The following is a 26442-nucleotide window of genomic DNA, read 5'->3' as shown; positions in this document are numbered from 1 at the left end:
CCCTTTTCTTATGTTGAAATTGGAAAAACAAATATTCTGAAAACTATTTTGCTACAAGTATCACATCGACTAAAATTTAAAATGAAAAATAATTTATATATTTTTTTCTTTAATGTTTTAAAACGTTTTTATAAAACTATGATTGAACTTTATGTTTTTTTAAAACAAAAAAAAAAATCTTTAAATGCAATGATTGATCTTCGATACAATGGAAAAGAAAATATTTGCAAAAAAAATTCTTACAAGTTAATTTGTGTATTATTTAGTATAAACTTTTATTTATTTTTTACTAACAAGAAAAGCATGTTTTATTTGACAATATTATTTTTTAAAAGAGAAAGATAAATATAAATGTGAACAAATAAAGTAAACAAAGTTGGTCAATGTATTTATTGTGTTTGTTATGTCGACTCTGAAATCTTAGATTTTCTCGATGAAAAAGTGTACAAGTAGTATTGGTGGTAAAAATCCAAATCTTGCATATGTGAATGAAAAGTCGAAGGAAGTTTAGTTTACCGCTTATGACAAAACTATTGTTTCATCAAGAATTTAAGAATGAAATGAGAGTGAAACTTTTTATGTTAATTGCAAGATAACTTGCATAAAAAATTAAAACATTTTATGTCAATTGTATTTATGCTCATTTCAAAACTAATATAAAAAGTTTTTTTAACCAACATAAAAAAATTTCACCGTATTAATAAATAACAAATAGCAATAAAAAAATTAAATTTAATTCTTATATTATATACAACTTTCTTTCGTTAGGTTTAGATATGAATGAAAAACAAACTTAATGATTATTTTAATTATGTGATAAAAATACCTCTTTTATATATATATATATATATATATATATATATATATATATATATATATATATATATATATATATATTATTTTTTGCAGGGCAAAACTAGAGAGCATCAGTTAGGAGTTTCTTGGAGTCTTAAGAGGGAGAACATACAATTTTATAATTGTGATAAAACAAAACATGCGAACATTAATAGACACTTTAACTTTGTATACTCCAATTTAAACATGTGATTATATTTGGATTGATATATGAAGAGATTAATATATTTGACTAATTAATTTATAATTTCCTTTTTAAATAATTCATTTTTTAATGGAGTTTGTCCTATAATCTATTTGGTCTCAAATGGTTTTTTATTATTATAATATTTTTAGAAGACTATTCCTTTAGTTTTTCTTCTTCTCTTAATGCTTGTTGTTGAATTAGTCTTAATAAACCCTTTTTTTTTATGTAAGTACAAACTTATTGAGTTCACATTATCATAACGAACCAATCACATATCATCAATACCGTTATCAGAATTCATATAGTGTGCTACCATACCAAACACTATTTAGGAAGTGGACTAAAAATACCATAAGATAATTTCCAAAAATAAAAACAACCTTTTGGTCTGGTTTGATCTAAAACTGACTCCTTCCCTGCTCGAATGTACATATATTAATTTTGCACGCCATAAGTTTATGTGGTTTATATATTTACATTTTATGTTAATTTTTTATCTATCCTTTAATATATGTTGTGATTTAGTGCTACAAAATAGTTTAAAATTAATAAAATAAACAATATAATATTAATTGTGAATCACAGACTATACGGCGAAAAAAATAAAATAAAGTAAGATAGATATGTATAAAATTGTTTTATTTACTAAATTTTATAAAAAAAAGTATTTTGTTGCATCCCAACGTACATATATAATTGAGTTTTATAATAAGGATAAATTATTTTTTATATAGGGTAAAAAAATGGTTACATGTTACGATAACTAACTAATATAACAACATTTACAACGATCATTAATTAATGAAATGATGTACATCAAGTCTAACAAGTCTAAAATTATTAAATATTCATATATAGGGTACATCTACATAAATTTCATATGATGCCTAATTAGTAGATGATACTTACCATCATCAAAACACACCATTTTAGAAAAGAGTTAATTACATCATAATCTACAAATTTTATCTTATATTACAATTGTTTTTATTTTTCTATAAGTACTGTCAATGATCCATATATTTAATAAGTTTAAGCAATATATAAACTTGCTTTTAAGAATGAGATTCGTTAATACACATGTGAGATTTTTTTTGGTATAAAAATTTTCTCCTTCAATTCTCTCGTTAATATATTTTATGTAATATAATATCATGTTTGACATGATTCTTAGTTAAACATAATGCCCTCGGACTATCATAGAAGTGATTTTCTTCCCCTTGAGCATAAATCGAATTACCTTCGTCAATCCCATATACTTTTTCTACATGGTCTACAAAGTCATTGTTGGTCAAAGAACAACTTTCTAAAATCCATCAATCATGAATGTGTATCTTGTATGGACTACCTAGCGTTAAGTCCATAACCAAGTTAGAGTTAGATAACTATTTTAGAGTATATTGTGAATCACCATTGAAGATAATTTCAATATCCTAAACTCCTTTAAAGTATTTTAAGATCCATTTTACAATCTATTAATGCTTTTTCTAAAGTATGTTCATTAGACTAACTGTTTGAATAAGGTATGACCTAGTGTACAATATTGTGTTCATCAAATTCTCAACTATACTTATATCATAAGAAACATGAGGCGTGTAATTCTTCTTCTAATGAAAATGAGCAGTATTGAGTCCTAAAAGATGTATAAGCATTGTTAAAGGTGTACTTATAACCATATCATGTTCTATTCCAAAACATCTTAGTACCTTTGAGATGTACTATCCTTCATATAAAAAGAGCTTCCTCTAGGTGCATTCCATGTTTATCTCCATTCCTGTAATCTTCTCAATTGTACACATATCCTTTATCTTAAATTCACTACCAAGTAGTGATTTCATCCTTGTAACCTCATTCCCATTTCAAGTTCCAATCAGCATATCATCTCCATATAACAATATGTAAACCAATTCACTATTCTCCACCATTTTCTATTTGACATCATTTTTAAAAAGATTTTAAAGATAAAAGGTTTCTTTCAAGAAAAAATTTGCTTAAACCAATTCAACAACTCATTCTTGGTTTAACAAAACCAACATTTCTTTTTCTAACACAAACTTATAGGGAAGCCTTATATGTGTTGCTTTCTAAACATATAATTTCACAAAAAAGGAAAAGTCTCCACCTTCTAGTCTTCATGCAGCCCCTATTTGGAGAAAACACCCAACCTTCTAGCATTAACACATGTGTTTAGTTGCATATCAAAAAAGGTATTACCAGACAAAGAGACAAACATAAACTTAAAATCAATAAAAAAACCTTTAAGGAAATAAAGGTTCCTTCCCTAAATCCCTCCATCACCACAACACTCACTCCACCATCTACACTACATGTAACCTTTCATATCCTCACCATTATCTATATTTATATTGAGCTTATACTACTAATTTTGAAAGAAGCATAATTGCCTATCAAAATGTTATCATTGTCCAATTCACCAAACACGGTAAGTAAGTCCTTCCTAGGACGTATGTGAAAGGAGTATATATAATCCATGACCAACTTGTCAAACATATTTAGGATCAACCTTCATCTTCTTTGACTTCTTGTTGTACTTGAAGATAATTTATCCTAAAGATGATGCATTTTCAACACTCTCAAATGTCTTAGGGTGAAACTCCCTAAAGAGGCTAAACTTAACATCTTCAAGTGTAATGTAAATTTTTCTTTTTTCATGTTCAAAGAACTCACTAAGCACTTGTAGGACAATGAAAGAGAGAGGTTAGGATAATTATTATTGCGTCTTCATCTTCTACCTTGATGCCTATGTCAAAAGCTCCATCAAGATATAATTGAGCTCTCAAGATGAGCCTTTAGTGGGGATACCCTCCTTCATACACAATCCAAACAACCTCTTCTTCAATAATAGCTTATTGGAAATTGACTTTATTATAAACAACTTTTCCAACTTCACCAGTAATGTCCTAAAGTATTCTCCTTCACAACTTCATAAAGAACCTCATGTGATAACAACGGATCATAAAATGAGTTTTTTTTTATTTACTCTCTATGTGTGACATACTTTTGGTAAGGAGTGTCCACACCTCTTGTTCTATAATAAGACTCCATCTTGATTCTTCATAGGTTGAAATTGTCCTTCCCATTAAACTTTTGCAATTTGAGTTGTGATGTTCACCTTTATTTCAAAAATCTTGATCACATATGCAAAACAAAATCAAAATTAGCTTTGATATTGGTTTGTTGAGCATCGAGTGTCGAAACAAGTCCAAATAACAATAAAAAAGAAATAATGCAATACAAAAGGTGAATCACAGCAAAAAAAAAATGAAAAACAAATAAATTTACTAAAAGCTATTTTATTGTTACTTAGTACATTTAACTGTATTTTAAAACAAATAAAAATTTAAGGTTACAAAATAATTAAAAATAGATAATTATAACTAACTAAAATAACATAACACAATATTTACATCAATAACTAATTCACAAATGATCCAAATTAAGTTAATAAACACTCTTACTAACAAACTAGTCTATTTAATCTAAAACTATACTCTTACTTTATATCTTTTATATTATATAACTATATATGAGACAAGTCTTTTAACTAACAACATCAACAATCACTGCTCGTACTATTCTAAAAAAAGGTTTTGACACACTAAGATTCATCCTACTTTTAATTTGTATGATAATTCATTAACTTATAGTGGAGAGAAATGAAAACATTCCACAATATTTTCCCTCCAAACACTATTTTATAACAATAATGAAAAAGTGAAAAAGAAAGATAAGTAACTTAAATGAAAGTATAAAAGTAGGAGTGACGTAAATTGATGTATGCAAGTTCAACCGGGTAAGGTTAATAAAGATAGTTAGAGAAACTTGGATGTACAAGAGGTAGTTGATATTATATTATAATGTAAATAGGAGAGAAATATGTTTTGAAGAAAAGGGGAAAGTGGAAGATTGGATGGAATGGAAAAGGGCAATTGGACCCACAGCACTGAAAACTAGACAGAAGATGTTACCACTATAAAGATTGCAAAGTTCTTCTTTGCATTCCTATGAATGTCAATTTTCATGTGCTCAATATTGAAGAAATATCTTAGGGACAAAAAAGTTATTACAAACTTAGACCTTTTCAAATCGTGTTTCATCAAAACCAGCTATCTAATCTCGCTGATTCAAAACGCAAGGAGAGAAAAATTTTATTACGCTCTTGCCATCGAAACCATGCCAATTGGATCAAATTTACGAACCCTAATTATAATATTATTTCATTATTGTTTTGTTTCAACATTATTATATTAACTAATATAATGACTAGTTTACAGACCAAAGAAAAAATTAAGATATACATTTGTAATATGGTATCAGGGGAGGTGGAGACAAGGACATGCGCAACCAAATTTTTTATTTTTTATATCAAATTCTAACTTATGAATTCAAGTCTCGATTCTTAATTCAGAATTTCTATCCTGTACACAAGAGTAAAATTAATTTAAATCCGTTTTTTTAATTTTCTCAAATATTATTTCAAAATTTCTTAATTAATAATTTGATTTTTATATTTAGATCTTCGTTTTTGTTTTTTTTATATTTGTTTTTACTCTATTGTATTTTTATTTTTGAATTAAATAAATTATTAATTTAATCTTTAAATAAAGAGAATTTTATACTTTAAAATAGACAATATTTCATGATTAATTCTAATTATATTATTTTGAGTGGTGTTAAAATAAAAAAATGATTCATAATTTTTTTTATTATTATAAATTAAGGTAAACACAAACATTATTGCGCCAATGTGTTTGTATTTTCTAAATATTTATATTATATTATAAGTTAATAATCTATATAAATTAATTAAGTTAATATATAAGAAAAGAACAATCAGAATAGTAAGAGTATGTCAATGTTAGTAGTATAAGTTACAAATAGAATAAAGAAACAAAAAAAAAAAAAGAAAAATATGTGAAAGTTTTATACAAAATATTTCAAAATAATGGTTATTTCTAAAAAATCATTTAACAATTATATGTTTAAAAAAACCAGTTAATAATTATATTATAAAAGATAAAATAAAAATAAAAATTGTATATAAAAATGGTTAGTTTTTTTTATATATAAGTGTATAATAGGTTAATAATATATAAATTGATTAAATTAATATATAAGAGAAAAATAATAAAAATAATAAGAAAGACTCTGTAGAAATTATAAATATAATAAATAAATAATAACAAATAAGAATGACCTTTTATAGAAAATATTTAAAAATACGGTTCTTTCTAAAAAAATCACTTAACAATTATGTTTTTAAAATAATTATATTATAAAAAGTAGGTTTAATCATTCACTAAGTCCCTATTTTCGCATGGAATCTCAATTTCGTCCCTTTCTTTCTGAAAATATCAATTGGGTCCCAATTTTATGAAAATTGCAACAAATCGATCCTTTCCGTTAAATTGGCTGGACGGCGTTAAAAAAATTGATGAGTGGATGCTGTGATGACGAACGAACGCTCGTCCACCAGCGAACGAACGCTCGTTCACCAGCGAACGAACGCTCGTCCACCAACGAACGAACGTTCCACACTGGACGACCGTTCGTTCCACACTGGACGACCGTTCGTTCCACACTGGACGACCGTTCGTTCGGTGGTCGACGAGCGTTCGTTCGCTGGTGGACGAGCATTCGTTCGCTGGTGAACGAGCGTTCGTTCGCTGGTGGACGAGCGTTCGTTCGTCATCTCAGCATCCACTCAAATTTTTTTAACGCCGTTTGACACTATTTAACGGAAAGGATCGATTTGTTACAAATTTCATAAAATTGGGACCCAATTGATATTTTCAGAAAGAAAGGGACGAAATTGAAATTCCATGCGAAAATAGGAACTTAGTGAATGATTAAACCTAAAAAGTAAAAGAAGTATAACTTTGGAAAATAGGTTCTGGATAAGAAAATTTGAATTTTAAACACTTGAGAGAATCTTTTTGTTCAAAAGCTTCTGTTTGTGAGTAACAAACTCAATTATTACTGTACACAAATATCCGTTTAATATCCACTAATTAACTACCCTCCAACCCAGCGCGGACAATTTTGTCTTTTTACCAGCCACGCCATATGGGATACATCGCATTCAACTACGATATCATACAGCAACTTATAGGGATATTTAATTGCACAAAAATGTTAGCTTGGAATTAGAATAAAGTGCTTCCCATCTCATCATCTCTTTGCCTGAACATAAGACAAAGCGTCAGCGTTAAAAAATAAAGAGTTTGTGTTAGAGATCCGATCAATCAACAGTGTTACTTTTCTACCCATCGCGTTTGTCAGAAAACCAAGTTTTGGAGAATGGAAACTAATCTTAAATTATTGGACCAAACAACCCTTATCTACCACTTCTTTAATTTTCCTTGTCTTCATCACCTACACACTTGACTTCATTTTCTTTCCTATTCTTTCACTTTCAAGGTACTCTTTTTTTCTTCTCTCTCTCTCTGTTTCTATTAAATTCTGTTATGGATGTTTGATGTGTCTGTGCGTAATGTGGAATCGCTTATCGTCATTAGTGTGTGACAAGTGAGAATTGGTTATTATCTTCTGCTTGTTTGTTGCTTGTGGCTTTTTTCCATTGTTCAGTTCAGGTTGCTATATTGATTTCAAGGAAATTAAGTATGTTATTATGTGATAAAAGGTTTTTTTTTTCCCATAAGAAATAAGGACCTTGGAATTAATCGTCCAATAGTTTGATTTTGTTAACTATTTCTCTATTATCTTGGGAGTGTTTGTTTGTATGTTTTGAAATTGAAGGTGTGCATAATTTTTCAGAAACTGGTTGGTTGAGCTATAAGTTTGGATGTTATAGTAGGGTTGTCATAAGAAATTGGAAATAGCACTTATTAATTGACTTTGCGATGATGTTTAAAGTTTAGGTTTTTCAATCCTGATGGACATGAACACAGTCTAATTTCAACAACTCTTTTTGTTTTATGGGCATTTTCTCTGCTGTTTTTTTTAACTCATCTACTTACACCTACTCTATTTTGTTGTTGTACTTAGTATTGTTTTAATTTGTAAAATAAACTGAATGTGGTAAAATGTTCTATTTTAAGACTTTCTGCAGTTTGAAAGTTTAGTTTCCTATGCTAAGGTTTGTCCTTCCATCTTATGTATGCATATTTTGCATTTCATTTTTCTTTGGTTCTTTTAACTTTTATTATCAACTTCGAATTCTTCTTTTGAAATTATATTGTTGTAGTTGTGGTGTCTGTTTAATGGCAATTTTTTTGAAGGAAGTAGGGTATTTGTCCCTGCTGTTTTAGATTTAAATTTGCCTCTTTCTATACTCTATTAAGTTCTCTCCTAGGCTCTTTATAACTATTTTTTCTCCCCCTTTTTACCTGACATGAATGTGGATCTTTTCAGGTTTGTTTGTTTATTGACATATATCTAATTTGTTTTATTTGTCTGACTCCTCTTCTCTAGTCAAAAGGACGAAGAGTTTCAAGGGTCAAACTCTTGGTAAGATTTCCTATATGCAACCTCTTGTCTTGTAGCTGTTGAGAATTCGGGATAGTTATAATTCTATAAGGAAATATTCCTTTTGATCATTATGCATGTCTGGCCCTGTGGCCACAGTTGATAATTTGGATGGAGCACTTTCTTGTGCAGAGAGAACAAAATCTCTTGATGCCATTTCTGAAATAGACCGTGTATCTATATTGACAAACGGTGAAGCTGGTCATTCCTCTGAAGTTGCTGGATTTAGAGTTGGGGAACTCGCACTTCCTAATGGAGAGTCATATTGTGGGTCCCTTCTTGGTAACATTCCAGAGGGTCAGGGTAAGTATGTATGGTCAGATGGTTGTGTATATGATGGTGAGTGGAGACGGGGGATGAGAAATGGATTTGGGAAAATACAATGGCCTTCTGGAGTAATGTATGAAGGTGAGTTCTCAGGTGGCTATATTCATGGTACAGGAACGTATATTGGTCCGGATAATCTGACCTACAATGGTCGGTGGCGATTAAATCTTAAACATGGGTTGGGTTATCAAGTTTATCCAAATGGAGATATCTTTGAAGGCTCTTGGATCCAAGGAACACCGGAGGGTCCAGGCAAGTATACGTGGGCCAATGGGAATGTATATTTGGGAAATATGAAAGGTGGGAGAATGTCAGGGAAAGGAACTCTCACCTGGGTAAGTGGGGACTCATTTGAAGGGAGCTGGCTAAATGGGATGATGCACGGGCTTGGGGTATATACATGGAGTGATGGAGGCTGCTATGTTGGGACTTGGACACGGGGTCTAAAAGATGGCAAAGGAACCTTCTATCCAAAAGGTAGCTGTCTTCCATCTGCACAAGAAATATATCTCAATGCATTGAGAAAAAGAGGGCTGTTGCCAGATCTGAGAAAACAGAAACAGGTACATATTCATCATGCTGCTTCAGTTGATATGGGAGATGTCAAGGTTGGTGAGAGTCGGAGATTGAGTAGTGTTTCATCTGATAAGCTGGCCAAAGGAAACCTGTTAAATCTGGAACAATCTCGCAGCAAAAATATTTCTCTTGAAAGGCGCTGGAGTCTTGAGGTATCTATTGAGAAAGTGATTGGAAACGATTCAAAACTAGGATCAACAGATTCTATCGCTGAAAATGGAGATAAAGTCCCAATTTTGGAACGCGAGTACATGCAAGGTGTGTTAATAAGCGAGTTAGTTTTAAATAATAAATTTTCATCAATGTCTAGAAAGGCAAAACAGCTTCAGAAAAAACTTGCCAAAGAAATTAAAAGACCTGGTGAAGCGATCATTAAAGGTCACAGGAGCTATGATCTGATGCTTAGTTTGCAGCTTGGAATAAGGTGAAGGGCACTACCTTGACTTTTTGCACTCGCATGAATGTTTAGTTGTAATAAATTTAAGAATGCTCTGTTGTTTTTATTGCTGAAATTCTTTTTGCTACTCCACAAAAAACCAAAAAAGCTGGATCCGTGTTGGAAGAAGTCGAGGCAGGCACGGAGATGTCTGATTAGAATTTTCATTTTGTTTTAAGTGAGAATTTTCGAATGGACGGGGTTTTGTATCTATCAATCATGTTAGTGGTCAGTTTTTCCTCTGAAAATAAACGTGATTATTGAAAATAGATAAAATTACAAATGTCATTTTGGTAAAATATTTCAGTTTAGAAACGATGAAATGCTGAAGTGGTTAATCATCAAAACCAAATACTCTTTGTACATCTGTAATTATTACTAGTCAAGTGACAAATTTTTTTAGTACTTGTCTAAATAAATAATTATTTTTCGGAATTTTCCCACATACCAGAGAAAAGGAATTCCATTGATATTGGGAATTACTTGACAATTGAAAGATTTTACCTCAGTAACAAATGTTTGCTTCTTAGTTATATTTCACAAATTTTTTCTAGAACTTAGACGAATATTATTTCCTACTTCTATCGATGCATGATGGCTCAAGCGGTAACCTTAAACAATAAAAGCACTTAATCTACCTACTTTAGTAGAAAAAATGTTACACTGCACTACCCACTATTGCTTTTGCTTGGATTTTAAAATAATTAATGTCTAAACGGGTTCAATATGGCTAGGTATACTGTGGGAAAGATTACACCAATACAGAGGCGAGAAGTTCGAGCATCAGATTTTGGTCCTAGAGCAAGCTTTTGGATGAATTTTCCTAAAGAAGGTTCTCAATTGACACCTCCTCATCAGTCAGAGGGTTTTAAATGGAAAGATTACTGCCCTATGGTGTTCAGGTAAGTATTGACACTTGTTTATGCTTATTTCTTTTTCGAGGCCAATGTATCCTTCTTGTATTCCCTAGGCATGCATATAACAAAATTTTGTTTTTTATATGCAGCTTTTGGGTCTAGAATTACTCTATTATTAGTGTATTGTGTATCTATTGAAGATGTGTTTGTAATATTCATATCTCGAGCACCTAGTTCAATAATCTGATAGGGATTTGAGTATTATGGGATGCCTAAATGTCATATCGAGAAGTATATGATACTTGATGTTTTTTAATACTTCTTTTTTAGGGTGGGTGATAGGATATAATGTGTATGATAGGAGGAAACAAATTAAAATTAGTTGTTAGTTGGGTTGCTAGGTTCTATTAATTTGGTCTGACCTACTAGATCCAGACAAGGGAAAATAATGGAAGGAAGAATTAGCGCAGTAGAAAGGGTGATAGAGGAACTAAAAGAGGGTCATCAAGAACTCAAGGAGATGTTCAGAGATTTTATGAAAAACTCCAAGGATTTAGACAAGAATTCAGAGGGCAGTCAAGGGTCGGTGAATGAGGAAAGAAGGGGAAGGAAGGACGAGGCTGAGGAGGTGATGGAAGAAAGAATAAATACTTTGGAGAAAGGGGCCAGCAAACAAGGAAGAGCCATGACAGAAAAAAAAGACAGTGTGCAAGAAATAAGAGAAATCGTCCAAGAAAAGAAAGACATGCTGCAGGAATGCATAAAACATCAAAGGGGCTCAAAAGGAAGTGAGAAATTTGTCATGAAAGGAAAGAAAGAGGGAAAAACGGGATTGGATGCTAAGAAAGATAGTCTGCAAAATAGTAAGAAAGGCATGAAATTCTCTGAAGAAGGAGAGTACGTAGGTAATGATGAAGAGAAGAAGGAAGATAGATCTGCAGAGTAGTAAACCAGATGAGGAGGGAGCAAAATTGTTGAGGCCTGGGGTTAAAATAGTGGGGTCAGGGAGCAATCCAGTTGAGGCCCTGGTGTCCAGGGGTTCATCCACTATAGCAGTTACAAATCCATATCTTGAATTTCCTGATGTTATAACACCTATAGATCTTGCTTCTATCAATGGCCACAAAGGAATTTCTGGTTTTCTTGTAGAGTTGTTTTTAACTAGCCGTCTTGAATTACTCACAATGGAGGAACGTAAAGATGGTAGGAAAGAAACTTCAATAATGGAAGCAATGCAAACAGTTTCAGAGCATACTGCGACACTTGTGCTTTATGGATATGGCCAAGTAATTCTGGAAGATTTAGAAGTAGAAATGAGAAAACGAGAGCTGTCGCAAAGATATGCTAGAGAATTTTTGAGCCGTGCAAGAAGTCAGTTTTCCAAGTCTTTTGGTTTGAAGCAGTTCTTATCATTAAGGGAACAAAAGGAGTCATATCGACCACCACCCAAGCCTTTAGACCTGAATTGGCGGGCAATAGCCAGTGGGTTCCCTTCTTATGATTACAAGTTGATGAAGATGAGCCATGATGAAGATGAACCATTGGATCAAGCTTCACTATTCCAACCTTGAGGACAAGGTTGTTCTGCAGCGGTGTGTAATGATAGGATATAGTGTGTATGATAGGAGGAAACAAATTAAAAATTAGTTGTTAGTTGGGTTGTTAGGTTGAGTGATACTTCCTTTATATAGTAGGATGGGTCTTTTTAGGTAGGGGATGTTTTTGGATGTTTTAGAGAATTGTTGACAGGATCATTGGCATCCGTGTGAAAGGAACATTGTCCCTTGGAGGCATTCTTGCTGTTCTTGGTGCCTAGAATCAATAATACAAGATCTTTTCAGTGAGTTTGGATGTTTTGCAGTGGTGTTCTTGGATTCCTCGGTCTAGTAACCTAACAGTGGGCTCCAAGTGTAATTGGTTTATTAGACCATCTAGGACTCGAGAAGGTAATTGGTTAATTAGTTAATCAACAATGAGGACAACCTCTCCCCAATATGATTTAGGAATATTCATTTGGGAAAGAAGTGCTCGTGTCAAGATGTCTAATTTTCTTTCAGCAATGCCATTAGTGGTGTATTAACACATGTGAATTCATGAACAACACCATTTTCGAAAAGGAATTTAGACATATAATCATTTACTTATTCTCTCCCATTATTAGAACACAAACGTTTAATTAACTTTAGAAATTGTGTTTTTATCATATGGAAGAATTTGATGAATAAGTTACAAACTTTAGATTTTTCTTTCACGAAGAAAATCCATGTAACATGGGTACAATAATCTATAAAATTTATGAATAACTTAGAACCAATATACTAGAGTTTGATGCAGGCCTCCCAAATATCATAGTGAACTAAGTCTAAAGGATGAACACTCTTTGTATTGCTAGTAGTATATGTGGTACAATGGTGTTTTTGCAAGTTGACATACATCACATTTAAATTACTCAACAAACTCTTAGGAAAATAAGGAAGGAAACATAGGCTTTACAACATAAAAGTAGGTATGTCCTAGATCACAGTGAGGAAGCCAAATTTGAGAAGACTCAAATTGGAGACAAGAGGTACCTGTTTGTGTACTGATACTATCCTTAGTTCCCTAGTTATTAAAGCAATAGAACCCTCCCTCTTTCTTGACATCCACAATCGTCCCATTGTAGCAGGATCCTAAAAAACACAATGAGTGGAAAGAAAGGTTCCAAAATGACTTAGGTCCTAGGTAATTTTGAATAGAAATAAGATTATTTGAAAGTTTAGGAACATAAAAGACATCTTTAAGGGTGAGAGATGACAAAAGACAAACATTACCATGTCAAGTTATTGGGATATGAGTCTCATTGGCAACAGTAATGTGGTCAGTAGAAAGAGAAACAAATGAGTTAAAAGAGATGAAGGAGGAGTCATATGGTCTGTCGCACTAGAGTCTAGAACCCAAAGAGTCCTTACATAAAGTTTTAGAAACATTAAAAGAGATAGAGCAAGTACCAAAAGGTGGCTTACTGATAGTCACCATGAGGGATTTTAGATGTTCAATTTCAGCATGCAGTGCTTGTATTCCTTGTTCAATTGAAGAGGATGAAGGAGTCTTGCTAGGATTTTAAGAATCTAAACTCAGAAGATCAACATTGCTTAATGGAGCTGTCATGCTAAAAAACATAGGGATTCCTTAGCCCCATCCTAAATAAAAACAGAACAGTAAGACAGAAAGCTCTGACAATGGCAGCAATGACAGCAGCACTGCTAGCTGTGGCAAAAGGTCCAACAATGGTTCTGGAGACAGCTGCAGCAACAACTCCGATATCTGGTGGATGGCAACAACGGGGAGCAGGAGTGACAAAACCGCAAGTTGGGTGAATTTCAAGTAACCCCAATAATTGGAGGAAATGGGTGCACCTTAGGCAACCCTAAAAGGAACTGCAACTAAGATGGTAAAGAAGAAATGCAGAAGTAGAACTCCTAAGATCGGGAGTTTTGATATCAACTTGAAAGGATTAATCTGAATGAAAGAAGATTCTTATTCAATTGATTCATTAAAACAAAACATCAACTTTTATATATAGAGAACTCTAATCCTGTAGTAATAATTACATAGAGATTTCTAAACTCTTCTAACAGCTTCTAAAAGTTTCTAGTAGTATACTTAATATCTTACTAACAACAGTTTGTATACGTAGTTTGGAACCACTGTTAACAACTTTCTTTTTCTCCTTTCTGTTTTCCTTTCACTTTACTTGTGATTGTTATATATGACCTTGTGGCTATTGCAGGAATTTGAGAGAGTTGTTCAAGATTGATGCTGCTGACTATATGATGTCCATTTGTGGAAATGATGCTCTGAGGGAACTTTCTTCCCCAGGAAAAAGTGGTAGTGTCTTTTTCCTGTCTCAGGATGATCGATTCATGATTAAGACACTGCGTAGATCTGAAGTGAAGGTAATTTTAATTTTATCTGGATCTTCTTTGTTAGCATTTATTACAGTTACAGATATCTATAATTGTTTTGGGGGCTTGTTTCTACTGGCTCTATTTTGTAGTTCAAAATACATTATACAGTTTGTACCTATACAAATATTCAGGTTGCCATTAGTGGAAATCTGCATCTAATAACCATAATAAACCTGTTTGGCTTTGGGATTGTTATCTCTTATCAGTGACGCTCTTGGAACAAGGGCTGATGATGACATCATCACTAGATGGTTAAAATGTGACAAATTATAAAAGTATGCTAAACGTAGGATTAAATATCAATAATAGGGTTCAAATAAAACAATATTACATCTATACACACATAAGCACTCGTAAAACATAAGTTACATAACACAGTCTGATTAATTTAATTGTGACTGTTTCAAAGGAGTCCGAGTTTCTGATACGCCGAGAAACTTGACATCTTTACCTCATTCTTGATTTTTTGTACTTTTTCCTGAAGAATTCTCTCTTTTTTGTTTGATTTGTGTATGATATTTTATGCTTGTCCAAACACTTATTGAATGTTGAATAAAGTCTTGGAGCATATGCTTTCTTGCTTAATAATGATATTTTAGTGTTCACTTGCTCTTCTCTACTATTCTTTTTGACTATAGAATACAGATTGTATTGATTAAATTTTGAAATGTAGGTTCTTCTTAGAATGCTTCCTGACTATCATCATCATGTGAAGACATATGATAATACGCTTATCACAAAATTTTTTGGTCTGCACAGGATTATACCTTCCAGTGGTCAAAAGGTAATATACATTTTTCTGCACCTGAATCAATTTTTAGTATTTTTCAATTACTTACTATCACATCTACTTTGATACAACTGGTACCAAAAATTAAAAGAATTAACTCCACAATACAGAGGTAGCTGTCAAGAGAGAATATAGATAGAGAATGAACTGTGAATTGTATTGATTACTGATAGTTTGAGAATCTCATTATTCAATGAGTTTCTAAAACCTGCTTCTATAATTGCCTAACTGGTTGACTTGAGGATCAGTTAGGTTTGCTTTGTTATAATTTATTCTAGAGTACAGTTCAGTAATAGGCCTCATGTTCCCGACAACAATACCTCCCAAAAAGGATCCACCTTGTAGAGTAGATGCTGCCTCCCAATTATCTTCACAAGGAGGGAGGTTGTGTTATTTGATCAAAACTTTTAAATCACCCATTGCTTCCTGTCTGATATCCAACACATTTGATGGTTGAACCTGGAGCTCCATATCATCTGCTAAGGTCAGGGGTAGAGTTTGAATAAGCTGCAGTGAGCTGACTGCCTTCTTTGGGAGAGACACATTAAAAACCAGGTGAATCCTGCTATCCCCCGGTAAATTTAGCTTATAGGTTACTTGACCAATTCTATCCAAAATCTGAAAAGGGCCATAAAAGCGAGGACACATCTTTTGGTTAGGTCTTTTAGCCAGCCTGAGCATCTTATAGGGCTATAACTTGGGAAACACCCAATCTCCCACAGTATACTTTTTACTTCTCCTATGCTTATTAGCTTGCATTCTCATACTGTCTAGGGCCCTCAAAAAATTGTGACTTAAAATCATTTGACAACTCATCACATCGTTGAGTTAACTTGTTGACCTCTTTCACTTTTAAAGGAATGGTTGTCCCTTTCAACAAGGTGGAGTGTGTCCATACAATGCTTGAAAGTTGTCATTGAACTGGACACATTGTATGTAGTGTTGAACCAAAACAAAACTCTTCCCAACTTAATACATCTGGCCAAACCTTTGGTTTAGTTCCTGCAGTACAACATAAATAAGCCATTGATTCCTATATGATTGCAAGTTAGGAATTGTTGATCCCTCCTTCAAGTGGATTGCATAATCTGGCCTCCTTTTTGGTGGGAGTCCTTCAGAGGGTTGGAACACTTCTTGAAATTGCTGCAACACAAGGTCCACCTCTGTCCATATCGGAATTCTTGAAAACCTCTCAAATTGAACTTGGGTTGCAAGATTCTCATCATGGAACAAACTAAGTGCCATCCTTCCAAATAAACCAATACTGCCTCCGTCTTGTCTTTCTCTGATGCTCCTCTAATTTGGAAGTATCCCTCCAATTTATGGGCTCATCCATGCACACCTTCCTTTCTGCTAGAGGAAGGTATCTCCAATCTTTTCCAGTGATCTTGGAACTCCAATCTAAACCCTCTCTGCTTCTGACTCTGTTTTATCACTTCTTGTCTTTGATTTGTTGTTCTTCAAGCCTCCTTAACCTCTCTGCATCTGATTATCCATCTTCTGAACTATGTTTTCCATCATTTTTTTATCCCTCACAATGTCTCTGTTAGAATCTCGATTCTGATTCAGATTCCAGCATTTTCTCTACAATTTCCATTCTTCCTTCCATTTTCTTTTCACTTATTGAAGTCCTCTACATGCCTCACTTGTGTTAATTCTTGATGAACACAACTCCAAGATTGGAGCTTTGATACCAATTGAGACAACTGGTACCAAGAATTAAAAGAATTTACAACACAATACAGAGGTAGAGATAAAGAGAATAGAGTGAAAAAACACAGGAGTTTCAAGAATTTAGGAGTCTCAACACTCTCCCAAAATGAGTTTCAAGAAACCTGCTACTACAGTAATAACATTGCTATTTATACACAAACTGTCTAGTTGTTTGAGTGCTCAGTCAGTTGGGTTTATTTTGTTTGTATTTCTTCTTTACTACACTTCAGTAATAGGCCTCATGTTCTTAAGAAACTTGTATTTTAATACTTCCAATTCTGAAATGCCATAAGGACAAGATTTTTCACAAAGAAAATATACCTCATCAAATATTTGAACCTGTCATGACTTAACATCTCTCATTCTAAATGACTTAATAATCTACATTTTATTTAATTAGAATGCTAATATTGATACATAATTCTCTATTTTGCAGTTTCGCTTTGTTGTGATGGGAAATATGTTCTGCACAGAATTAAGGATCCATAGGAGATATGATTTGAAAGGTTCATCGTGTGGACGTTCTTCTGATAAGATAGAAATTGATGAGAACACTACCCTTAAAGATTTGGATTTGAATTACTGCTTTTACTTGGAACCATCTTGGCGGGAGTCTTTATTGAAGTAAGTGATACTATTTATTTTCTTTAATTTTTCATTTTCTTGATGTTTCTTCTTTATATAAAAGATTTTTTATTGCTAGGAATATGAAGATAAAGGAGGATAAATTACTCTTTGTTTAAAAAGCAAAGAAAAAAAAATTGTATATCTCTAAATTTGTACATGTAGGTTTATAAAGCAAATGTCTCTTTCGGTGCAGTTGAATCGTTGACACATTCTGATATTGTAGAGTGAATATATACAACTTTTAAGGAACAGGTGTTTTTTTGTCCTCCCTTCCCATATAGATGTATTGTAGCTTAATAAAAATAGGAACTGCTTGTGTTTGTTTGAATTCCAAAATTTTGTCTAGTGAGTTTTCCAGAATATTATTATGTACCACGCTTTGTTTCAAAATGGAATATACCTTACAGTGTTGGTCATACTCATTGCAGGCAGATTGAAATTGACAGCAAGTTCTTGGAATTACAACAGATAATGGATTACAGCCTCCTTCTTGGTGTTCATTATCGGGCACCCCAGCAGCTACGTCCACACAACCAAAGTAGAACTGTAGATGGATTGGCAATTCTTGCAGAGGAAGGTGGGTGTTTGATCCAATCTGAGAAGCAAATGGTTTTTTTTATTTTCCTTTGTATGGTTGATACTTATTTTGGGTTGATAGTTTTGTTTTCATGCATCAGAAACTAATGACCTGAAACGGAGAGACTAAAAAGATAGCTCTATTCCCCTAATTATTGATGTGGCTAGTAGACGATATAAACTTCCTTTTCTTATCCCAAATTGGCTAGTTTCATTTGGTAGGGTAACTGATGAAAATGAGGGCAATTTCTGGAAACTTCCTTTTCTTATCCCAAATTGGCTAATGTCCATCTACCTTGTTATTGACAATTTTATAGTCTAAAGGTTTTAAGTTGAAGGTGGTGTAAAATTCTATAGTGTTTTTTATCTTATGCTTATTGCTGAAAATCTCCCCCATTGTTTCCCCCCATCAAATTCCGCAAGTAGTATTTGAGTTGATAGTTTGTCTTGGTGACTACCTAAAATATGTAATGGGTGATAGATCCTATGTTTGTGGATCCCTTGCATCAAAAGTCTTTTTGATAGGGATCTCAAGAAAGCGTGTCTCGTTGTGATAGGGACAAGAGTCTATGGTACAAGTAAGAGTCACTGCTAAGATTCTTGTGGTTAAAAATTGTTTCCACTTGAGGATATCTTAATGTGGAAGAGCCCTGAGGGGAACTTGAGCTATGTAAGGAAATAAATAATTATTTTATAGATAACAATTCCACCAATTACATTTTCGTTAACACTATTTGTAACAATCAAACTTTTTAAAACGAGTAAATAAAAATATATTACCATGGATGAGAAGATTCTAAAGATATTTTCTTGTAATCAATATGGTGATATTTTTATCCTAATAATTTGCTAGTTATAATACTCTCCCTCAAGTTGGTAATTAAATATTGATCATTCCAAACTTGATTACAAGATCCTATAGATTGACTTGATGAAGCCCCTTAATGAAAATGTTTGATTTATGAAGTCCTATAGGAACAAGGGTTGTAATTACAACACCTTTGTCAATATTGTCTTTGATAAAGCGTGTGTTAATTTCAATATGTTTCCTCCTATCATGTTGTATTGGATTATATACTATGCTCATGGATGATTTGTAAGTACAATATAATTGCATAGGGATGTCAATTTTTATTTTAAGTTTATCTAGTATGATTTTCTTCTAGAGAAGGCACACCTTGAGCAAGGGCTCGAAATTTAGTTGTTGCACTAGAACAAGATAACTGTATCAGTTATTTTGCTTCTCAAGGTTACCATACTTTCTCCAAGAAACATACATACCAAAAGGTTAATTTTCTATCAATAATAGAACCTGCATGGTCTACATCAATATCTATCATTAGGGTTAAAGTTTCTTCTTTCTTGAACAATAGTTCATCTCCAAGGTTTGACTTCAAGTAGTGAGGAATTTATCGACTAGTTGCATGTCTTTCTCTTAGATCATGCATAAATTGACTTATCACACTAATTGCATTAACAATGTGTTCTCATAATAAATAAGTCTTCCTACTAATATCTCGTGTTGGATCTTTTCTATAGGAGAAATCTCTTTACTTCCAATTTTATGATTTTGTTCAATAGGAACTCCTGAGGTTCACATCTTGTTGGAAGTCCTACATCGACTAAAGATAAGGCCAAATTATAATATATAAGTAGGGTGCAAACCTCTCTTTACAAGCCGGTTTTATGGAGTTGAATTAGGCTTAAAACCACTTTCTAATATGGTATCAGAGCAAGGTTGGAGCCTTTCATAGCAAGATTTATGTGGGCATTCTGTTCCACCCGTTGTCGGGCCACTATCGGACCAGCCATTAATTCTACTCTCACGCTCGAGATGTCTATACCTCAGCGTGAAGGGGGTGTGTTGGAAGTCCCACATCGGCTAAAGATAAGGTCAAATTATAATATATAAGTGGGGTGCAAACCTCACCATACAAGCCGGTTTTGTGGGGTTGAGTTAGGCTTAAATCCACTTCTTAATACATCTTAACTTATCTAATTCTTTGAGGAGATCAATTACGTATTTTCTTTGGAAGAGATGAATCCTCATTTTGTAATATCTTTTTCCTAACCTCCAAGCTAAACAACTCTTCTTGCTTCTAATTCAAAGTGTGTTCTTCTTACCTTTTTTTGACAATTTTTTGTCAGAGTTTGTGATCTTCTTCCTCACCATGGGTTGGTTTGGTCTCATCTGTGGTAGTCATCACTTAAATCTTGTGCATTCTGCAAAGACAATTATTATAATGATAAGAAGAAGAACTTATTTGCTTCAAGTGCTTTCTCTCCCTGAAGCAAAGGTTGGCAAAAAAAACTTTTGTTTCATGAAAGAGACATCCATCATTAGTCTAATGATGATAATATTCACATCCCTTTTTGTTAGAAGGATAACTAATAAATACACATTTAAGAACTCTAGGATCTAATTTATTGCAATTAGGATTGAGAGTTATAAAAAATAACACATCCAAAAACTAGACAAGGTAAACTTGACATTAGAGGAGAAGAAGGAATGAAGACCAATGTCATTTAAGAAACAGGAAAGTAACTTGTTGAGAAGGTATTACAGTTAACACGACTTCTCCCCAATAGGTTTTGGAAACAAACATTTGGAAAAAAAAAAAGCAAGGCTCTAGCTACTTCTAAAAGATAATGATTTTTCCCTTTTGTAACCCCGTTTTGTTATAGTGTTTACACATGTTAGTTCATTAATATTACCATATGAGCCAAAAATTTGAAAAATTCATGATTCACAAACTCAATACCATTATCATACCTAATTTCTTTTGATAGTTTTTCCAAATTGATTTTGGACAAGAAGGAAAAAATTGACAGATTTTAAAGACCTTGAAACTTTTCATAGTGTGTCCATGTGATGAGTACCATCACCAATAAAAGTAACAAACCATTTTTCTCTAAAATTGTATTCTAAATAGGTCCTCATACATTAGAGTGAGTTAAGTCAATGGGAAATTACTCTTATTACCCCAAAATGGGATATGTTTCATGATGATGCTTTGACTATTGATAGATGTCACATTTAAGAGACTCAACAATCTCTTTGGTAAACAAACAAGGGAACAAGGATTTATTAAGGTTGAATGAGGGATATCTATGTCTTCTATGATTAAGCCACATTTGGGAACATGTCCATGTTTTAAATATTGCTTGTTGGTTTGTAGCCTTTGTTTTGTTTTGTTCCTTGGGCTCTGTTAGAATAAAATCAGCTGGTACAGATTTTTAGAGAATTAGGTGTTACATAATTTAGAAAATTAGGATGATTGATTTTTAATTATTAAGTGTATTTATTATAATTGATTATGTATTATGCTATAAATACATGTGTGGTCTGCATTAGACACACAATTCATTTAAAACATATACAATTCTATGTGGTATAAGAGTAGGTTCTTTGAGTTTCTTCAACCACTGTCATTGCTGCCTGCCGATGGCCAGTGCCACTGGTGACCATAAAATTTGTCTTTCAACACTTGTGTCTAAATATCTGAGTTCCGTTCTCCTAATTTCAGTTCTCTACAATCCCTCTTTCACTATTGTCCACTGTCCGCTACCTCTGTCCACCATCGGCCACTGTGTGCCCCTTTTCTCTGTCACCGAGCATCCTTTTCCTCCGATGACCACCGTGATCAAGACCGGCTTCCTTCGGCGAACACCGCACTTCATTCATCATTCCAACCCGACCAATCGTGCTCCAACCCAGTTGACCGAGCAACAACTTGGTTGACCATGCTCCAACTTGGCCGACCGTGCTCCAACCCAGCCGATCGTGATCCGAACCGGCTGAGTGTACTCCAACTCGGTGCTCCAACCTGGCAGATCGTGCTCCAACTTGGCAGATGGGCTCCAACCTGGCAGACCGTGCTCCAACTTGGCAGATGGGCTCCAACCTGGCAGACCGTGCTCCAACTTGGCAGATGGGCTCCAACCTGGCAGACCGTGCTCCAACTTGGCAGACCGTGCTCCAACTTGGCAGATGGGCTCCAACCTGGCAGACCGTGCTTCAAGATGATGATCCTTCCTAATCTGGATCAGAGTAACAAGTGATCTTAGTATTGTCTTCGTCTTCATACAATCAATTGGCTGACATGTTCACCAAGTTCCTTAGAGGCCCTCAGATTGAGTACATTTGTAACAAGCTTGGTACATATGTTTTATTTGTAACAAGCTTGGTACATATGTTCCATATTAAGGGAGTGTTAGAATAAAATTAGCGGTTACAAATTTTTAGGAAATTAGGCGTTACATAAATTTGAGAAATTAGGATGATAATTCCTAATTATTAGGTGGATTTATTATAATTCATTTTGTATTATGCTATAATTACGTGCTGTGTGATCTGCATTAAACTCAATTCATTGAGAACCTGTACAATTGTAAAGGCTCTAATAGATATAACCCACTCCTTAGTAATTAAAATCATCGTCTCATTATAAAATCTTGAAACACACAATAATAAGAAAAAAGAAAATTACTAAAATATTCAAATCTTCTATTAGTTTTTGTACATAAATAAAATTATTATACAGTTGTGGGATATATAAAACATTATTTAAGACAATAGATAATTTTAAAGTTATATTATCATATCTGCATATGGATGCAATATCACCATTTGCAATTGTAACGAGTTGTTGTCTAGTGATTTTTACATTCAAATTGAAGGCATAAAAGATTGGAGTCATGTTTCCAAAAACTAAGATACAGGACTAACAATATCGAATGTACTGTTACCTTTCATGAGTAGGATATACAATAAGAGGGTTTACTCATTGATTCAACCATTGTTTTCAAACGACCACATTCCTCTTTATAGGCTTCATACTAGACATTGAAAAAAATATATACGAAACAAAGAAGTAACAAAAAGAACCTGTTTGGAAAAAGAATAAAAAGATTTAGATCTACTGAAATTGGAGCCAAATGGGACATTAATACCCCTTGAATTAGGAGGTCCTGATGACACTGTTCATGGCGGCAACTGCAAGTGGGCTTCACTGAAGCTTGGGCGTGGGCTATATGCGCCAATACTAGTGGTGGCGGATGACCGTGCATGACAATTCTATTGACAATGCAATTGTTGACGTGATTGCCAGCGTGAGGCACTCAAACTCTTAAATGAAACAAAAATATGCTGAATTTAAAGATTCTAAATATATTTTATCGTAATCATTATAGAGGTATTATGGATACTGTTATCCAAATAATCCCCTATTTACAATAATAGGTTTGGCTTATGTCTAGATTTTCTTCTTAAACTGTTAGTCACGATTATTTGGACCAGTGTATTAAAACTAGGCCTGGATTTGTTCATCTGAAAGGAACAAGGTCCTTGGTCATTCCAGTTGAACACGCTGACTCGTTTTCAGTCAACTCTTAACCCAGTGACTGTTTCTTCCTTCTTTTTTCCTTCAACATTGTGGTTCTTTCCAGGTGCTTCATTTGGTTGACATATGATCACAGTTTTACTGTACTATGGTTAGGCACCGCGCCATTTTAAAAAGCCTTATAAGCTTATCTATTTGTTTGTCTTGTCTTGTCGTTATGCTTTCAAGTTTCAACATGATTTATATTCTTGCTTTCTACTAGAATTATTAATAATGGAACTGACTAATTTCAAATTTTCATTGATGATCAACTAACAGACCCTCTAGAGGATGAAGCATCCAATTATCCGCAAGGTCTTGTTCTGGTCCCTCGAGGTGCAGATGATGATAGCGTTGTTGTAGGGTCACACATTAGGGGTAGCAGATTGAGAGCTTCAGCTGCTGGTGACGAGGAGGTGGATCTACTTCTACCTGGTACTGCAAGGTATGGTTTCTTCAAGAGATTTACTGGTTTATCTAATGTTATGTATCATTTTCAACATCGTAGTGGTCCTTCTATTATATTTTTCGTTTGATCCATACACCTCCCAATTCGTTATCACTTGTATTTTCATAAAATATAAAAAAATTTGGGATGTTTGACACTTCAACCTTCAAGGATAATTGTGGTGGGACTGGGATGATGAAGCCATTGCCAAAGGATGCATGCGTGCTCCTGTTTCAAAATTAATTAATAACAAATATAGCAATCGGGAGAGAGAAAAGAAATAATAAGAATGATCAATGAAGGCTCTTTATGTTATTGTGAGATAATAGAAGGTATATATATATATACAATGTAGAGTAACGAAAAGAAAAAGAATAACAGATCTGTAACAGAGGTCTAACAGAAAAAATAACAAAAAACTATACTTAAGAGTCTCCCTCAAGCTGGGAATGAATATTAAGCAGTCCCAGCTTGGAACAAATATCTATCTCAATCGCGTTCGAAAAGTGATTTGAAAAGCTAAAAGCTGATTGATAAATGTCATGCCACAAATTAAAGTATTTGGAATTCTTGATCTTTATTAACATACTCGGATGGAATCTTTATTCGTCCTAAACCTCTGTCATGCTCATTTGACATTGATGGACTAGAATTTTAAAGGCTGATCAGGGTTTTTCGTACTTTTGAACTTGTTATGCAGACTACAAATCCAGCTTGGTGTGAACATGCCTGCGAGGGCAGAGCAGATTCCAGGGAAAGAGGAAATGGAAATGTTCCATGAAGCTTACGACGTCGTACTTTACCTGGGTATAATTGACATATTGCAAGAGTACAACATGACTAAGAAGATTGAACATGCATATAAATCTATTCAGTTTGATTCATTATCTATCTCGGCGGTGGACCCTACATTCTACTCACGTCGCTTCCTAGATTTTATTCAGAAAGTGTTCCCACCTCATGAAATGGCAGGATAAGTGCTGTAACCAATCGATTTAAAGAGTGAACAATTGTCACATTTCCACCATTTGTGCATGCTCTATAATTGACTTTTTTTTTATAGTATGTATAATTCACTTGAATATGTTTATTATAAGTATGTCAAGTTTTAAATTTGATCTTTTTTTCTTTTAATTTTTCATTTAGTCTTTTTAGTTTGATTCCTTACAGCGATTCAGTGTTATATGATCCAAGAGTATCTCAAGTACATGATGTTTAACCCGTTGCTTAACAAAAGGTGTGTCTTATAAGAAGTTGTTTTATTAAAGAGAAAATTGATGTTATATAATTAACATTTAAGTAATTACTAATGACTTAAATTTACAATGTAAAAAAAAAAATAATTCCTTCCTTCAAGGTTAATTATATCAATGTTAATTTTTTTAATAAATAATTGTGATCTTTACTAAAAACTAAACATGTGTTCAACTACTTTAATCACCATAAGAGGTCAAACAAAATTAATCAAATTAAATTCTTTATATCAAAACTGAAATATTTTTTATAGTAATAAAAATGAAATATGTTAATATTTATGTGTTTTTGTAAGAAACATTACTAGAGATGTTTTAATAACATATTATCATATATGATCATTGCCTTGTGTTTTAAAATTAAATGGTTTGAGTTACATAGTAACGTCTTATTAGTGACGATAAATAAATCTATCGTGTGAGTATAATTTGAATCTGCCTCAATTTTAATGAGAAATATTACATTAATTGGACATGAGTACTGATTTCCATTCTCAGACCAATTTCCATTTAAATTATTACATTCTTAATTTTTTAAGTAATCTACAAAACTGATTTTCACTATTTTTTTTTATTTTATTTTGTTTTATTTGAAGAACCCTTTAGACAATATTTTATTATCCCTATCAATTGTTTAACTCATTCAATATTATTAAGTTCTGTCAAATCTCCCATATACTTTATTTTTCATTACAACTTCAATTGCATATTTTTTTTTCCTTTTGTGTGGCTTTTTTCAAATAATGTATTGCATTTAAAAAAATAATAAATTTTAATTTTATCAAACTAAATCATTACTAATACACACATTTAAACATTTTTACTTGTTTATAATATTTTTATTTATAGTTTTTTTTGTCATGTAAGAATGTCTAACAGTTCGCTTTTGAGAATTCAATAAAAAAATATATTTAATATATTAGTAACTTAGAAAATTGATCTTATCTTTTTTCTTTAATC

General features: G+C 32.9%; 1 protein-coding gene across 1 annotated transcript; it reads left to right on the top strand.

The window, feature by feature from the left end:
• The first annotated feature begins 7257 nt into the window (after window positions 1-7257).
• On the top strand, window positions 7258-25363 carry LOC148191759 (phosphatidylinositol 4-phosphate 5-kinase 9-like). The gene is made up of 9 exons (XM_088100317.1): window positions 7258-7483; window positions 8498-9878; window positions 10625-10792; window positions 14517-14682; window positions 15368-15478; window positions 17634-17821; window positions 18253-18401; window positions 24061-24226; window positions 24930-25363. The coding sequence occupies exons 2-9, from the start codon at window positions 8629-8631 to the stop codon at window positions 25204-25206; spliced, it is 2475 nt and encodes an 824-aa protein (XP_087956443.1). The 5' UTR covers window positions 7258-7483; window positions 8498-8628; the 3' UTR covers window positions 25207-25363.
• The last annotated feature ends 1079 nt before the right edge of the window (window positions 25364-26442 follow it).

Source organism: Vigna umbellata, chromosome 10, assembly GCF_029865625.1.
Source record: "Vigna umbellata cultivar VRB3 chromosome 10, Vumbellata_1.0, whole genome shotgun sequence".
In the NCBI taxonomy this organism is placed as follows: domain Eukaryota; kingdom Viridiplantae; phylum Streptophyta; class Magnoliopsida; order Fabales; family Fabaceae; genus Vigna; species Vigna umbellata.
Note: the sequence above shows the minus strand (reverse complement) of the source record. Positions and strands in the feature narration are given on the sequence as shown.

What these genes read in the sequence shown, in the direction of transcription:
- LOC148191759 (XM_088100317.1), top strand. Translation starts at nt 8,629, where the DNA reads ATGTCTGGCCCTGTGGCCACAGTTGATAATTTGGATGGAGCACTTTCT. An exon ending in TACCTTCCAGTGGTCAAAAG is followed by an intron (nt 15,479 to 17,633) that starts GTAATATACATT and finishes TCTATTTTGCAG; the next exon opens with TTTCGCTTTGTTGTGATGGG. An exon ending in GGCAATTCTTGCAGAGGAAG is followed by an intron (nt 18,402 to 24,060) that starts GTGGGTGTTTGA and finishes ATCAACTAACAG; the next exon opens with ACCCTCTAGAGGATGAAGCA.